We start from the raw sequence: 18,387 nt of genomic DNA, 5'->3' as shown, positions 1-18,387 counted from the left end.
CGAAAATCACTGAATTTACATTATTAAAAAGTAGGAGAATATCACAAATACAAACAATTATATGTAAAATTAATATGATAAAATCAGCGCATTAAGGTGGCCCTTAGACATGGATTATCCAAGTATTAGCATGGCTAGGCACATCTAAGTAAATCCCATAATAAAATCACTTTGAGAATATCTTTCTTTTAGTAGAATGTTATAAGATAGAATAAAATAGGATGTATGCTTGCTATAATCACTAACAACTCAACTCAAATCGATAGTAATAATTTCGTTTGCTTCATTTAGAGGTATTTATTTCACTGGACAAGAAGAACACATTGAAACAATGGAAAGCGTCAACAAGGTTTTTGGTCTCAAAAGCTTACAAGAGATACTCAATTTCTTCATTCTATTGGAAAAAGATGTTACAAAGTCAGATATACACAACATCAACTTATCTTTTATTTCCTAATATCTTCTCCAAACATAAACTAGTAAAGCAATCATTTTTCCAGTTAAATATCGTCACTAAAAAATGAATTGTGCTATGTTCAAGTGTATATCCCAATCTAAACATTGAATCTAAGACAATCAAAACATCATCTAACCTTTTCTCTTGTGATAGAGTGCAAATCAGGATCTCCAAAGTCTTCCGCACTGGTTTTAGCTCCCATCTCACCATTCTTCGCAGCCATTTCATTCCCTCTGCAGAATTGCCTTCTTTACATAACCCCTTAATAATATGGTCGTGTGTAATAGAGGGTGGTATTAAATGCCGATCGCGCATATCATTCCATAACCTGATTGCCTCCTGCGTTTCTCCAAATCTACAAAGTCCTTTTATAAGAGGAGTAAAAGTGAAAGCCGATGGCTGTAAACCCTGTGTCTGAAGTTCATTAAAAAGTTTTGTTGCCTTAACAAGATCCCCCTCATTGCAAAGTCCATTAATCAAAGAATTGTAAGTGATCAAATCACGAACCACACCCCTTTGAGGCATTTTTTGAAACAAGACCCATGCTTTATGTGCCTCACCATGTGAACACAAACCCGAAATCATTGTGGTGTAGTTGAATGTGTTTCCTACATAACCTCTAGAACGCATATCATTAAAGAGCTTCTTTGCCTCAACAAGTTCACCAGCCTTACAATACCCATGTAACATTACATTATAGGTATACTCATTAGGAAGTAGCCCTTTTTGAATCATCTCAAACCACAACTTCCTTGCGACACCAAGCTGTCCCTTCTTGCAGAGGCCTTCGATCACTGTTGTGTACATGACTCTATCAGGGAAATACGCTCTATCCTTGATATCATTGAAAACCCGCAATCCCTCAGAATTGTTCTCTTTCAAGAGTCCATTGATGACTTCTTGGTAAGTAAAGATATCTGGATTACCCTTCTTGGCAATCATGATATGAAGGATCTCAGATACCCTATCATACTCTCCATTTTTACAGAACCCTCTAATAAGTGTGTTAAAAACAGTATTGTCAGGACTCAAGCCATTCCCTAGAACCTGCCTAAGAAGTTCATATCCCTTCGAAACCTTGCCTTCAACACATAGCGCCTTTACCAGATATCCAACAGTCTCAACATCAATGTTAGCCGCAACACCAGATTCCAACATACGCCCATACAATGTCCAAACCAGATCGGTCCTCCCAACCTTCAAACAACCCAATAGAGATTTCTTCCAAGTTTCCGCTGACGGACAAAATCCAACCTTTTGCAATTCATCAAACACATGGAGTGCATCTTCAACCATTCCACCACTGCTAAGGCTCCTTATGTAACCCTCCAATGAATGAGGCCCAGGGTTAAAATCGGGCCAATCAAGCAACGCCTTTGCAGCTTTAGATGCTCCAGCATTCACAAGTTCATCAAAGAGGGCGCTGCATGAAGATTGGTCCGGTGAGAAGCCACAACTAGAGCAAAGCCAGTGAAAGAATCGAAGGGAGAGGAACGCATTGTGCTGGTGGGTCAGGTAATGTAGGAAGAAAGAAGGGTCTTTGAAATTGAAAGATGGGTATTGGGAAAGAAGGGTAGTCTCCCAACGCGGTGTTGTCCGAGTGACTCTGCAAATTTCGATGACGAAATCAACAAAGTTACGATCTTTGGCATTTGAGTTGATGTTGCCAGCATGATCCCCATCTTTGGTCTCCAATGTGAGGCTTCGGAATTGGGTTTGACAGGTCTGGGGAGCGCTACGGTGGAGGGGTGTAATAAGAGAATGTGAACGTGTTATTGCCCTGATCATTGTGATGGGTTTTTGTATATGGAAGAAGCTAAAACATCATCACCGAATAATGATCTTATATTTTCTCCACCTTCAATGAAATAGAAGCATGGGAAGTGTGATAACATCAAGGCTCCTATCCCTGCAACAGCGGGATGATTTATACTGTCATACAAACTTTAGAAAGCTGTGATAATGGTTAAATATTTAATCATTTCCTATCTTAATTTTACAGGCAGGTTTCACCAACAATCTAAGTAACCACACAATACACAATTTGATCAAAAACATAGTTTTTGATTGCGGATTGCATATGTAATAAATTATAAAATCTAATCAATTTAAACAATTTTCTACTCATAAGGCATGCAATTAATTCAGCAAATTCAGTATCAAATTCACCAAATAAACATAACCAAGCATCAATAAAGCATCAAAACAGATCAAGTAGATCAATATCCAATAAAGCATCAATCACATATCTTTAGTCGCAACTCACAACGCCAGCATCAAAAGTCAAAACAGATCAATATACAATAACTAAAAAAAATCCAATTGACAGCAACTACTGCAATTACAGATTAATATATAATAAAGCACAATCACATAACCTTAGTCACAACTCACAACACTAGCATAAAAACAGATCAATATATCAAGGTTGCAAAAACCGGACCGGTCAAGTAACTAGTTCAATGGTTCAATGGTTCCACTGAGGTTGAACCGTGGTTAAACCGGTTTAATTAAATATAACATAAAATTATTAAAAATTCAAAGTGACATATATTGTGAGATAGGGTGCAGAACAATTAAAGCATTGTATGAATTAAACAATATCAGTTTCTCAATCTTCATGTATATATAACACATTACCAATAGGACTTCTAAGCCTGGTCAAACAATATCATTTCCAGATATAACAACAGAAGATAGGCAACCAAAATTTGAGGCCACAAATTTTAGTATGGTGCAAGGTGGAAAAGAAATCAGTATAATCTACAATTTGAGCTGGAAGAAGCAATTCCACAGCACAGTAAGAATCCCAAAACACAAGAAAAACTGAACAATTAAATTAACTAAACAAAACAAAAACACAATAAAGAAGCATAAATATCCTTTATAAATTAGGTTTCCATTCCTGAGTTTTCCATTTTCATAAATTAGGTAATCTTTTTGTTTTTTGCTTCTTAATTTCATTCTCTTTTCCTATGAGTAAACCATCTCCTTGTCTGAACTTCACCCAACCCTTATTTTGAAGCCATATAGTAAATCCAATGCAGAATTGTAGCCATGTTTCTCTTTTGAATCAATGACAGCAAAATAACAAGTAAAACAGATTGGATTTATAACTCAATCTCAGCAGAATTAATTCATATCAATCTCAGCAAAAATCATTCTCAGCATAATTAATAAATTAAACTTAAAAAAAATTAATTTATAACTCAATCTCAGCAGAATTAATTCAACATCAACTGACTGAATTCAAATAAAATTTTAAAAAATTAATCTCTCAATCATCAATAATACATCATATGTATATTCAGAACAAAACGAAGTAGAAAACAATATAATACAATTACAACAAATTGAACATTATTGAAGAGGATAAAGGGGAGGTTTTTACGTTATCTGGATTGGCAGCAAAGGGGAGGAAAAGATAGCATAAAGCCAGAGAGCAGAGAGACAGAGAAATTCAAATTGGGAACTTCAGTAACGTGAAACAGAGAGGCAACGACGGTGAGACACGGTGCGGAGCAGAGAAGCAGCGACGACAAGATTGGCGGGGAGCAGAGAAGGGGCCACAGCCAAAAATGGCGAGGATGGGAGAAGCAGAAACGACGCACGACAAGGAGGGGAAAAGCAGCGACGACTCACGGCGAGGAACGGAGAAGCGGTGACGACCAACGGTGAAGGAGCAGAAAAGCCGTGACAGAGAGAGCTCGAACAGGGAAACGGCGACGCCAACAACAACCCCGAACCGACCTTAGCTTCTGGCGACGCGAGGAGAAGAGCAGAATGAAAGAAAGGGGAGATGGTGACGGTGGCTCTGATAGGGTTTAGGAGAATCTAGGGTTGGTGAGGCTGTGTTTGTGAGAGAGAAAGGGGAGGGGGTGTAATTCAGCACTGGACTTGTGTTTCTCTGGAATCAAAACGGCACTGTTTTGATTGTTGGATCAGCGAACCGATACTTGAAAAAATCCGGCCAGTTCGCTCAGTTCGTCGGTTAACCACGATTCAGCCGATTTTTAAATCAGTTTTTTGTTAAACGGTTCTAAAAATCAATCGGACTGGCTAAATGATTGGTTTTTGAATTTCGATTAATCTGGTCGAATTGACCGATTTGGTCCGATTTTTAGAACTTTGCAATATATAATAAAGAGTAATTATTCAAATTAGTCTCCAAGAATTTTAGAATTGGACATTTTAGTCTTCAAAGAAAATTAATATACAGATTAATCCCTAAGATTTTACTCCGGCAGATAAATTATTCCCCAGTTTATTTTTCGGCAGAGTAATTACCCAGATTAGTCCCAAAGATTTTAAAACCAGACATTGTAGTTCCCAAGAAAAACTAATATACAAATCAATCCCAACGTTTCTCTCTGTTAGACATAATAGTCCCTGTCTAAAAATAAAATAAAATAAAATAATTATTATTAATTACAAAATAATATTGTACTATATTTTTTGTATTTTTCTAGACAAAAATAATGATAAATTTATTCATTATATATATATATAGTAACTCAATAATAATAATAATAATAATAATAATAATAATAATAATAGAGATTATTTTACAAGAAATTCAATGTTAAAATTATTTGATATTTTTGTATTAAATATAATCAAAAGATGTCCTATGTAAAAAAAAATGTTTGTATTAAAAAATATGTATTAAAAAAAATATTTTAATTTAAATTTATATTAAATATATATTTTTTTAATACAAACATATTTTTTAAAATAGTACATTTTTTATTATATTAAATACAAAAATATCAAATAGTTTTAACCTTGAATTTTTTGTAAAATAATCTCTAATAATTTTATTGATTATTATTATTATTATTATTATTATTATTATTAATTAAATAATAATATTGTACAATAATTTTTTATATTTTTCAGATAAAAATAATGATAAATTTATTCATTAGATTCTTATATATATATATATATAGTCACTCAATAATAATAATAATAACAATAATAATAATAATAATAATAATTAATAAAATTATTAGAGATTATTTTACAAGAAATTCAAGGTTAAAACCATATTTTTATATTTAATATAATCAAAAGATGTACTATTTAAAAAAATATGTTTGTATTAAAAAAACATGTATTTAATATAAATTCAAATTAAAATATTTTTTGTTGATATATTTTTTTAATACAACCATTTTTTTTTACATAGCACATATTTTAATTATATCAAGTACAAAAATATCAAATGATTTTAATATTGAATTTCTTGTAGAATAATCTCTAATAATTTTATTATTATTATTATTATTATTATTATTATTATTATTATTGAGTGACTATATATATATATATATATATATATATATATATATATATAAGAATCTAATGAATAAATTTATCATTATTTTTATCTAAAAAATACAAAAAATTATGGTACAATATTATTATGTAATTAATAATAATAATAATAATAATAATAATAATAATAATAATAATCAATAAAATTATTAGAAATTATTTAACAAAAAATTCAAGGTTAAAACTATTTGATATTTTTGTATTTAATATAATCAAAAGATGTACTATTTTAAAAAAATGTTTGTATTAAAAAAATATGTATTTAATATAAATTTAAATTAAAATATTTTCTTTTAATACATATTTTTTAATACAAAAATTTTTTTTACATAGGACATCTTTTGATTATATTAAATACAAAAATATAAAATGATTTTAACCTTAAATTTCTTATAAAATAATCTCTAATAATAATAATAATAATAATAATAATATTATTATTATTATTATTATTATTTTTATTATTATTATTATTATTATTATTGAGTGACTATATATATATATATATATATATATATATATATATATATATATATATATATAATGAATAAATTTATTATTATTTTTGTCTAAAAAAATACAAAAAATATAGTACAATATTATTGTGCAATTAATAATAATAATTATTTTATTTTATTTTTTTTAGACGGGAGACTATTATGTCTAATAGAGAGAAATATTGGGGATTCATTTGTACATTAGTTTTTCTTGGGGACTAAAATGTCCGTTTTTAAAATTTTTGGGGACTAATCTGGGTAATTACTCTGCCGGAAAATAAACGGGGGACTGATTTATCTGCCGGAGTAAAACCTTGGAGATTGATTGATCTGTGTATTAATTTTTCTTGAAGACTAAAATGTCCGATCCTAAAATCCTTGAGGACTGATTTGGGTAATTACTCTATAATAAATAGTCAAAAATCCAATCGACATAAATTACCAATTACAGATTAAGATACAATTCAAGAACATTAAGAGAAAGCATATGGAGCTAATGGAATATTTGTACAATGTGTATAATGGAGGTTTAGGAAGTATTAGAGATATAAGCATTAGTGTTGCCTTTTTCCATCCGGTGAAACTTTTGGAATGAGTGGTCATGACATAGTATTAGAGCTCTAAATCCGAAAGGTCAAGAGTCCGATCCTTGGTAGTGTTTATTATGTCAAAATACACTAATTTACTGTCTCTGGACACATTATCTTTGTCCTGTCTCTATAAACAAACGCAGTCTAATATACAATAAAGTCCTGTCTCTCAGCTTGGACAATGGAAGAGAAACAAGAGCGCTAGAGACAGAGGAGGTACGGCACGCAGACGGCAAGCAGGGAGATGAGGCACAGCTGCCGACAAGATGCGCGGAGACGCCGCTGCTGTGCGTGTCTATATGCAACAGGGATAGTTAGAGAGCAGAGACTAGGAGAGGAAAAAGGCCAGCGGCCTGCCAGGGCTGCCAATCTAGTCTGTGTTTGGTCTGGTTTGGCCTGTTATAAAATAGACACAAGCCAAGGCTCTTTTAAAAGTCTTAATATGTTAATAGGCCAGACCCAGATTCACTAATTAGCCTTATTAGCCTGTCAGGCTTGCCTGAGCCTATTAAAATATAATTAAATATATAAATAATTATTTATTATTAACAAAATTATGAGATATTTTAAATTTATTATATTTTATTATAAATGTTTTTATATATTTTAAATTCATTAAAAGTTTAAAATTTTTTATAAATATTAAATATATGACATATTATATATAAATATTTTTATTAAAAAATAAGTTTTTTAAATAATATTTTTATTTTTATAAAAAAAATTATCAAATTTTTTAGCAGACTTTAGACTAGACTTAGTACTTTATAAAGAACTTATAACAGGCTGTAGATTAGGCTTAGCCAATTACTGTATGACAGGCGAGCCTGACTTGTTTCCTATTCTAATAAACAAAGCGGTGTCGTTTTTGTGTTTCAGACATTTCATTTTCTAATCATGAATATGAAGGGATGAAATATCTGCTAATGTGACATTTTCTAACTATAAGAGTATAGACACCTACTAGCTAGCTACTAGAACTCTAACTTAGTATGTAGTAACTTCTCACATAACACAGCTCATTCAACCAACTCTAATTTTGCGCCATTCTTTTCTGTTCCACTCTCTCCATTTCCCCTAATTATTTTATCGGGGAAAAAAAACTGCCACTGGCGAGAAAATAATAACCTAACATGTTCACAACACAACAACTCAGAGAGAGTGAAGAACAGTTGAAGCTCACCACCACCACGCACCGCAACGTGATGGTGGACGAAGAAGGTGAATTCGCCGGCACAATCTGCTCCATTTGCTACGAAGATCTCAAACCAGTTTCCGAAGATCTTCAATCTATCTCCATTTGCGGCCACGTCTTCCACGAGCTATGGTAAACAAAATTAAAATTAAAAAAAAAGAAAATGTGAAAATTCCCGCTAAAAACCCGCTTTTCGGTTTTCGCTATTCAATTCAAGAAAAACCTAACTAAAATTGCGTTTTTTTTAACTCGATTATTTCTTGTGCGTGTTTGTGTTTGGAAATTCTGCAGCTTGCAGCAATGGTTCGAGAACTGTTCCAGAGTGAAGAAGCACACTTGCCCCGTTTGCAAGCAGAGTTGCAGGGTCAGCGATGCTTGCAGGCTTTACTTCCAATCGGTGGGAGATGTGGTCGAATCTGTTATGCATCGGAAGCCATTTGATTCTGAAGAAGATTCCGGAGTTTTGAGAAAGGAAGTGACGAGGTTGGAGGTTTCGGGGATTAGTTCATAGTTGGAGAAGAAGGAGAAGGAAATTGAGCAGCTCACCAAGGAGGTATTTTATTTTATTTGAGCCCTAATTCAAATTTGCAATTTTCTTTCCATCTTTTTGGGACATTAAGTTAGTTCTTCTAAAGTTGTTGCAATGTTAGTTTATTGATATGCAGACAGATTTTCAATTGGTTCCTCAATTTTACACTAATAAACACTAGCTTAGTCATTACCAGTTTGTTATTATTGGTAGTTACTACTACAAATAGAGCTGTTTAGCACAGACTTTGGAATATTAACTTTTGCCTTTGTTATAGGGGGATCCTCAATATTTTCCCCTAGTTGTTTTATGTGCTGAAAAATCTGCTACTGAAATGTTTAGAAATGGAAGTCAAACTTAAGGGGACTTGAATCCCTTATCTGTATTTGACATGAAAACTTTTTGACAAGGTTAATACTTAAATCGTTTTATGTATATTGCTGGGATCAATTGAAAGCATGTATGGAAGTTTGGTTAAACTCCAAAAATCATAATTTGAACTAAAAGTCAAAAGAAAAAAGTTTATCCAAAATCATGCATTGAATTCATCCTCCAATGATTTAAAGCTAATGCTAATTAGACATAAATAATACAAGAAATACACAGATAAAAACAAATATTTTTATCAACTGTGTTGTAAATTTGAACAAATATTTTCATATACATAGTTAGAAATTAAATCTCTTATCAAATGCTTAAAGGATATCATCTAAACTATCAACTCTCTAGATTTTGTTTGTAACAAAAAAAACATGATTGAGTGATAATAAAAAGTTTTATATACTAACAATCTATTAAAAATAAATTTCTTATTTTCTCATGACTCAGTGACAAGAATCTATAATCTATTAGATCTTTAATAAAATTGTGAAAGAATGAAAAAATAAAATTTTTTTTTGTGTTCTTTTTTGTCTGATAAGAGAAGAGAACAATGCAATTTCATGAATAAATTAAATAGAATTTAATATTATTCATTTACAACTTTTGAAGAAAGGTTATATTTCGATCATATTCTAATAAATTTTTATAAATCACTGGAATGTCTTATGGTTTAATTTTTTTTTTCATGTAAACCGCGTTGAAGTTTCACAATTTACATTTTTTTTGTTTGCATATAAACCGCTTTTAAATCCTACAATTTATTTATTATCTTGTAACTTGCTGAAATCTCCAGCGGATTATATAGAAATAAAACAGAATCCAAATGTAATCTTTTTTCAGAAAGATTATAAACGAATAATATCTGATTCCATTTAATTTATTTATGTAGTACCATATATATATATATTACTGTTTTGTATCTTAACTCCTAAGTAAAACTGATGAAACGCAGAAGTATCTCCACCAAACAGATTTGGCGTGTTGACCCAAGAAAACACAATTGGGTCAACCCAACTCCAATTATATATATACAGGCACATTGGAAAACTAGTATCAGCTGAAAACAAGAAAGATCTTCCCTTTGCTCCTTTTCTTCTTCAGATACTTCAGCCATGGCTTTCCTTTATATGGAAGCTGTTGTTGGTGAGCTCCTTCTTCTTCTTCTTCCCTCCTCTTCTTCTTCTTCTCTCTGTGCAATGGCACTGTCGTAATTTTCCATGTCCTTTTCTACAAGCTAGGAATCGTTTTCAATGAGCTGATGTTAGCTGTGTTGATAAAAATTTGTTTCATTTATTTCATGATATGAGAAGGTTTCCATTTGTGATGAGTTTTCATGTGAATGACTTGTGGGAAGCTTAGGTTTATCTTCAACTTTTCTGGGATCTGAATTCAGGGTTTATCATCAGAATTTATGGGTTTTTTTTGTTTTTAATTCCTCCCGATTAGGTGAAAATTATTATTTTTTTTCTTTCGCCTTATGAGGATTATGAGTCCTTCAATTTTCATAGGACCTTGGAGCTAGGTGCATTTCTAGGGAAATTTGAGTTAGAAGTGTTGAGTTTTATGGATAATTGATATGAAAAAAGAAGGCAAAACCTTGTGATCAATATAGTCATGATTCTATATGTTCATATCTTTGTGGGAGTTAAATAGTGCATAGTACTTATAACTTCTAGCTAGAGTGAACTGAATTGGTCAAAAGCGTCCTTGCAAAGTAATCAAACTCAAAGTTGACATAAACACGAATCAAACTCAATTTATGGACCTAAACTGGTAAATGAGAGTTTGATGACATTGTGGCCTTTTTTCAATATTATTTTTCTGATGCGAACATCGTTGCCTTGTATTGCATTGCTACTCGTTTGAGTGTTTCTTATAAATTAGCTGGCTTTGGTTGTAAGATGAACTCCTTAAGCATCTTAAACCAAAATAGAACTTGTTAATTACACACTCGTGACAATCTGCAGCGTTTTCGGGCTGCAGCTTTGAATAAATTAAGAAATATCAATTAGAAAACGAAAAATTTGTTGGCAGTCATATCAAGTGTTGATTCTGTATGGATTTACCCTAAATCAACCAATGTTGTGTATGACTGTGGTAATATTACATGTCAGAAACATATAGGATATACCTGATTTATGTTTTTCATCTAATAAATTTTCAGGGTTTATGATCTTTATGTACTTCTTTGAAACTTACTTGGATATACGACAATATAAGGCACTCAAACTTCCTACTCTTCCAAAGACTTTAGAAGGCGTAATCAGCCAAGATAAATTTTTGAAATCCAGGGCCTACAGTCTTGATAAAAGGTTTGTTATTTTGTTTATTTGATATTCATAGATCTTCCTGAAGTTTGCTTCTATAGTTTATGTGTCTTGTTAATGTTCTTATACATGGAGGTTTATTTATTTTTTTCAGATACTTCCTTTTTGTTCAGAAGTTTGTAAAAATAGTGATGGACTCCACAATCTTGTACTTTTGGGTGTTGCCCTGGTTTTGGAAGGTAAAAGTTCAATTCAGTGTTTTTTGTGAAACCCAACATAGCAACTATATCATGAGTCCTGACCAATTAATCCTATTCTTGATTGCAGAAATCAGAACATTTGGTGACATTAGTAGGTCTGAATGCAGAAAATGAAATATTGCATACCCTTGGTTTTTTAGCTGGTGTCATGATCTGGTCACAGGTATGTACAAAATGCTGCAAGACCTTTGACAAAAATAAGCTTTATTGATATCAATATTTACGTCTTATATTCCATTTCGGTTTAAGTTTCTTTGGTCCATCTTGCAAAGTTATGGAAAATAAAGAGAGATGTGAACCATAAGAATTGAGTTGTTGGGATGAGATACCGCAATGTGTTGAGTTTTACTTGCGATAGAAAACTGCCACTCAATATTCGAAGCAAATCTACTTGTGTTGCACTGTTGTATTTAAATGAATGTTCGGCAACCAAAACTAAAAAGCAAAAAACCTCAATGTTGCAAAGTTGAGTGTTATTTTTAAGAATGGGTACAAAAGACAAGAGAAGACCAGGAATAAGACGCATAGAACAAAATGAGAAGCTGTACAATAATTAGAGGTAGAGGGAGTCAAGGAAAAATTACTCATGACAGTTAAGATTGACTAAGGTTGAATGGCTTCTTTGCAAACACGATTCCCAAGAGGACTCAATGTTATTGTTCGATCCGTGTATTGAGCCCTTAGTCGGAGAAGGCCTTGTCACTTTTGTTGTAGTGTTCAATTCACATCTTATCTGTGAATGAATGACCTGAGCTTTACTACCTGTTTTTGCAGATAACTGATTTGCCTTTCTCTCTGTACCTAACTTTTGTGATTGAGGCCCGTCATGGTTTTAACAAGGTTCATGCTCTTCCTTTGATCCTCTTGTATTCTTTATTTATTTTTTTAATTATTTCTGTTTAATGTCTTATTTTGCTAAATGATAATATTGACTAGCTTCTATACATTTCATCTTCGTAGTGGTTCATGTTGTTACCTTTTTCATCTATATTACAGCAAACAATATGGTTGTTCTTTAGGGACATGATCAAAGGAATGTTGATAGCCATTGTAATTGGTCCGCCTATTGTGGCTGCAGTTATTGTAATGGTGCAGGTAAGATCCTGAGCGCTGTTGAAACAACCATCACATGTAAACTTTTCGTTGCAATATTTACTGTCACACTGTATATGTTATCACTGTTATTGTAATTTTAGAGGGCTTATATTCTATCTTCTATGATTTTTGCAGAAAGGAAGTCCTTACCTTGCTATCTATCTATGGGGATTCATTCTTGTTCTTTCTCTTGTGATGATGACAATTTATCCAGTCTTGATAGCTCCACTTTTCAACAAATTCACCCCAGTTAGTATTTCAAAATATTAAATAATCTTTTAAGAACAGTTTTTTAATGTGCAATATTTTTTTTAATCACCACCCTCTTCATGTTTTGCTGGGGACCAGCTTCCCGAAGGTACGCTCAGGGAGAAAATTGAGAAACTTGCTGCCTCCCTCAAGTTTCCATTAAAGAAGTTGTTTGTTGTTGATGGATCAACAAGGTCAAGCCACAGCAATGTAAGGATTGAAGTCCTTGAAATCTACTACTCCATTTCCATTTCCTTTTCCTTTTTATTTATTTATTTATTTACATGAGGATGGAACCACCACAGCTCAGTAGTGGCATAGGCTACAGGATGTGTATTCTTTTTTTTCTCATTTTTGTTGGGATTCTATTATTAAATTTTCCTCAATATATGATTACAAATATTGCAGGCCTATATGTATGGATTCTTCAAGAACAAGCGGATTGTCTTATATGACACATTGATTCAGCAGGTTTGAGATTACTGTTTTAAAAATTATTTTCATGTTTGTGATTGTTACAGTTTCTTCTGTGTACCTGTGAGGCTTTATATAGTTATTTCTTTGAAAACCCTTCTTGCATTATTTCAAGCAGTGACTTATTTAATAAATCTAGAATCCTTCTATGCATACGGTTGTCTTCTACTTATTGACTTGGTTTGGGAAAGTTAGTCTAGTTTAAGCTTGCATATTGAAGATTATAGCACTAATTTTTATTGCTTGAGGACTACTATATTTAAAAACTGAAGAACCATATGATGTGACATTATCATTGGGGGACCAAAATGCAGATTTACTTATCATATGATATAGTAGGAAATTACGGTTCTTTTCCTTGTATTCGGCTACCATATCGAGGGCCTCTTATCCCTCATCCTCCCCTCCAAAAAAGAAAATCTTTCTATCCATCTTAATGAAACTCTTATTTTTAAAAAAATAATGTGCTGTTTCCTTTTCTTGTCATGTTTGGGGGGCAAATGTGAAAGAATTGTGGAGGCCAACTCATAGTGACAAAAGCCATATAAACTAACAAATGTTTGCAAACATTTGGGGAATATATTATTGATATCATATCCTTAGTTGTATGGTAGTTGGTCATGGTTGATGTTCACATTATCAAATGTTGTTTTACAGTACAAAAATGATGATGAAGTTGTAGCTGTTATTGCCCATGAACTGGGGCATTGGAAGCTTAACCACACTTTGTACGGGTTTGTTCTATTCCAGGTCTGTGTAGTAGCATTCTTTTTCTCATACAACATACTTTAGTCTTCTCCCATCTCATTGCTTTGAGCTATTCATCGTTGAGTTGGGTGACTATTTTGCCTGATATATACTCTTCTGATTGGTACAGGTTCTTACACTATTGCACTTTGGCGGATATACTCTTGTGAGGAACTCAAGCGACCTGTTTCGAAGTTTTGGATTTGATACACAGCCAGTCCTCATTGGGCTAATCATATTTCAGGTATTTTTCAAAATCATGGTTGAGTTGAAAAGTAGTATAACTAGTTTCTGTCTGTCCATTAAAGCCGCAGAAAAGACGAAGCATGTTGTAAAGAAGCATTATAAAAGATGGTCACATTAGTACATTTTTTCCGGCTAGTTTACAAGAGCTCGTTCACTCGAACCTCCTTGTTGACATTTCTTTACTGTAATGTTTCAAATTTACTTAGAACGCCTTTGACATTTTTTTACCTGGCTTTATTGGCAGTATACTGTAATCCCCATCCAGCACCTTGTGAGCTTTGGTCTGAATCTCGTGAGCCGATCATTTGAATTCCAGGTTACTGCCTTTCCTTATTCAGCCATGTGTTACAGTGGTGATGTTCTTGTTTTCTGTTTTTCTGTTTAAATCTCTCTCTTCTACTTATGTGTATCATCATCCGATGCAGGCTGATGCTTTTGCCAAGAAGCTTGGATACGCAGCTGAACTACGGGCCGCCCTTGTGAAACTACAGGTAATTCTATCTATTTGATGTTCTAGTTTCATATAATTGTATGTTTATGAATTTCGGCGATCCATCTGATTCATGATATATCTAACATTTTATTCTTTGCTTGAAATTATGCAAAATTAATCAGTACATGGGTTTTGTTCCTACTAAAAGATGGAGTAATCTTGAATCTTTACTGCTGCATCTGATTGATTTTCTAATTGTGACTTTCAGGAGGAGAATCTATCAGCTATGAACACAGATCCATGGTACTCTGCATATCACTACTCTCATCCTCCTCTTGTTGAACGGTTGGCTGCGATCGACAAATCAGATAAGAAGGAAAAATAGGGAAAAACAAACTATAGGTGAAGAGATTCAAAGCTTCATTGTACTCTAACTTGCTATGAATGAGTGCTACAATTTGTTTGTTTAGTAGCAAGGCGTTGAATCAGATAAGTTTGTTTGTTTAATAACTAAAAAAGATTATTTGATATCCATCGTTCTGAATTTTGAGTAGTCTATAAGATTCTCTACTTTTGAGTTTCTGATGAAATTATTTAATGAAAGTAGATTACCTTTACATTTTATTTTTAAATCTCAATTGATATTTTTTTTTTGGTCGTGAATCTCAATTGATTTATTGAATATTCTAGCTCCTTTAAGTGGATGATAGTAAAGCATTGACAAAAAAGAAACCTTATCTTAAACCTCAAGGCTTCACTAGACAACATAGGAACTTCAAAAATATGCATTATTAGCTACTTTAATCTTTATGTTTGACATATAATGCTCAAACTAAAGCTTAATGTGTTATAAATAATTCATAAGAGAAATTTCAATGGCAAGCAAGGGATAAAGTGATGCTCCTTTCTCATTCAAAGCAATGGTTTGAACTTCACCTATATGATCCCTTATGTGTCTTTAATTGGCTTCCAACATCCTAAAGAAATTGATTGGATGGGATAACTAGAATCATAAAATGGGTCATATTTCTTCTTTTCTTTTTTTTTTAATATATTTTTCACGTTTCAATTTTTGGAATTTGCTTTTAGAAAACACCAGACATCTGTTTCATATCTTTTATGACCTGCCCTACTTAGATGCCATCTATATCTGCCTTTAATTGGTAGCATCCCATTACTTTTAGTGTTATTTCTTGTGACCTACCCCACTTTGTTCCACGCTCTTCAATATTTTCAGTTGGTTTATTTTAATCGTTTTTTACTTGTTGCTTTTGATATTTTATATTCGTTATGTGTTTATTATTTCATTATCTCATATTCTCATTACATATATTTTTGTACCCATGGTGTACTAAATCCAATAATTACATGAGAATTATATTTTATTCTATAATAATAAAATACCAACAATATAATACAACAACAAAACTTTATTCTACTAGATGGAATAGGCTAAATAAAATACAAATTATACAATAAATATAAAAGAAATTTAGTCAACTAAACATTTCTATTTTTTTTTCCCTCCTATATAATGCATTCTTGAACAAGCACTAGACTTTAGTGGCCTACATTATTTGATATAATAATGCATGAGATTTTAGCACTGAACCACTTGCACCTTAAAAATAATACCTTATTGACTAGTGAGCAACTTGATCAAATTACATGAATAAATTGTATTAAAAGAATTTCATAGTTGATCAGCAGTAATTAATGCCGTAGAGCTCCAAATGGAGCTCACTTTGTTTAGTGATTTAAAGATAAGATAAAGTGATTAAAAAATAAAAAAGTTAAACATGAGTGTAAGACTAAGTAATCCTATTCTTTAAGAAAATAAAAAACAACCACCAAAAGACAAATAATATTTTTTTTTAAGAAATGCCTTTTCGAACTTTCATGGTGCATTATGCTGTCTAAATCCATGGGGGCAACCCATTAATGGCGACTATTTTTAATTACATTTTGTAAATTTGTCATGATTCACTAGAATACTATATTCACTAGTTTATTAGAGATAACTCTCATTTTTATTTCTTAAATGTATACCTTCACGGAAACTTAGTAGTATAAGTAGAACAATAAAAAAATGAAATAATTGAATTAATTATTCATTCGTAAATTGAACCTTGTTTCTAAATTACAACTACGTAATCAATCTTAACTTTCTTTGTACTCAATTTGAAACTTATTGCATATCCTAAGCCTAACCAGAAAAAAAAAGAAAATTGAAGTGTTACTACCAAAATCATAGTTTATGTCTCACGTATTTAAACAACAAATAAAGAGGAGTGTTAGGTGCCAGTCATTTTTGTGTTTTATAATCATCAATTGGCCATTAATAATGTTTTTAATGGTATACCATTATATCTAATGGTGAGAGATCACTCACTTTTCTTTTAATGGTTAAATAATGGTCACAAAACACAAAAGTTGCTAGTTCTTATACTTTCTCAAAAATAAATTTTCAAAAAAAAAAATGTCTAGGTCCCACGTAACATTATCCATTTCGTACATTATGCAATTTTTTCATGTCTGTTCACTTAATAGTGATGGAATAATGAAACGAGGATTTTAAAATCATTCATTAATCATTGCAACCTAGTACAGAAAACGAAACAAACAAATCAGTTAAGCTTAGAAAATTATTATTCTTGGTATAATCAAAATGAGTTGTGTGTATAGTAAGATATGAGTCCTTAATCTTAGGTATATTGCTCTGTATTATAAGGTTAAAACGTGAATATATTTCGAGGATATTAAAAATAATAAAATTTAATTAAAAAGGTAGAATTATAAATTTTCTATTAAGTCACGTTGGACAATTATTATACAGCATCGAAGGATAGGAAAATGTTTTATATGTTAAAACTTTATCTAAAACAATTAATAAAAATAACGTTATCCATTCATTTACGTTTATCCTCAAGATATTTTTAATTTTTTTCGTCTATATTATTGATATTCTTAAGCTAATAACATCATTTTAGCAAATCAGTTAGATTGACTATGATTTAAATTAGCTGTAACTAACTCTAACATTATTTTAGCAAAAATCATAGTCAATCTAACTGATTTGCTAAAATGATGTTATTAGCTTAAGGATATTAACATATGTACATACTCATAATATGAAAATTAACTAGAAATAATTTCTTCTATAATTATTTATGTTTTCTTTTTTTAAATCTTAAGCAGCATGCGTGACATTATATAACCTCATTTTATAAAGAGAGTAGTTTAGATGTAAAGGTTGATATGATGGAGGAAGTGGCATGTGAATCTTGACTTTTGTTCATGTGTTTATGGAAACAAAAATATCTTGTCAGAAAGCTAACTCAGTTTCAGTTTCGTTTGAAGAGCCTTCTCCAAATCTGAGTCCTTATTACTCCTTTGATTGTTGCGGATATTAAGGATGTACTGTTGTCCTCTCACCTACAAAGTATGCAAATTATTTTTGATATTGGAGGTAGAAATGGAATTTTTTAGAATTATAAATGATAAAGGTATTATTTTTAAATATGAAATTTTTTTATTTAAAATGTGAAAATCAGATCTTTCAATTTTTTTGGGAATAAAATCGGACCATCTAATTTATTAGAAATAAAAATTAGACCATTTGATTTA

General features: G+C 31.6%; 2 protein-coding genes across 3 annotated transcripts; one reads left to right on the top strand and one right to left on the bottom strand.

Moving 5' to 3' along the window:
- Positions 1-259: 259 nt before the first annotated feature.
- Positions 260-4,350, bottom strand: LOC130963717 (pentatricopeptide repeat-containing protein At5g18950). 2 transcript variants are annotated; one of them, XM_057889822.1, is made up of 2 exons: positions 3,849-4,350; positions 260-2,401 (listed from the first exon to the last, which is right to left on the bottom strand). In XM_057889822.1, the coding sequence occupies exon 2, from the start codon at positions 2,243-2,245 to the stop codon at positions 440-442; it is 1,806 nt and encodes a 601-aa protein (XP_057745805.1). In that variant the 5' UTR covers positions 2,246-2,401; positions 3,849-4,350; the 3' UTR covers positions 260-439. The 2 variants fall into 2 exon arrangements, with proteins under 2 accessions (XP_057745805.1, XP_057745804.1); XM_057889821.1 differs by having other exon boundaries at positions 260-2,366.
- A 3,526-nt stretch (positions 4,351-7,876) lies between these two features.
- Positions 7,877-15,377, top strand: LOC130962056 (CAAX prenyl protease 1 homolog). The gene is made up of 16 exons (XM_057888143.1): positions 7,877-8,211; positions 8,371-8,632; positions 9,942-10,132; positions 11,154-11,301; positions 11,411-11,495; positions 11,584-11,679; positions 12,291-12,356; positions 12,513-12,611; positions 12,747-12,860; positions 12,960-13,070; positions 13,269-13,331; positions 13,992-14,084; positions 14,212-14,325; positions 14,572-14,643; positions 14,753-14,818; positions 15,029-15,377. The coding sequence occupies exons 3-16, from the start codon at positions 10,102-10,104 to the stop codon at positions 15,143-15,145; spliced, it is 1,275 nt and encodes a 424-aa protein (XP_057744126.1). The 5' UTR covers positions 7,877-8,211; positions 8,371-8,632; positions 9,942-10,101; the 3' UTR covers positions 15,146-15,377.
- The last annotated feature ends 3,010 nt before the right edge of the window (positions 15,378-18,387 follow it).

Source organism: Arachis stenosperma, chromosome 2, assembly GCF_014773155.1.
Source record: "Arachis stenosperma cultivar V10309 chromosome 2, arast.V10309.gnm1.PFL2, whole genome shotgun sequence".
Taxonomy (NCBI): domain Eukaryota; kingdom Viridiplantae; phylum Streptophyta; class Magnoliopsida; order Fabales; family Fabaceae; genus Arachis; species Arachis stenosperma.
This window is presented reverse-complemented; position numbering and strand designations above follow the sequence as displayed.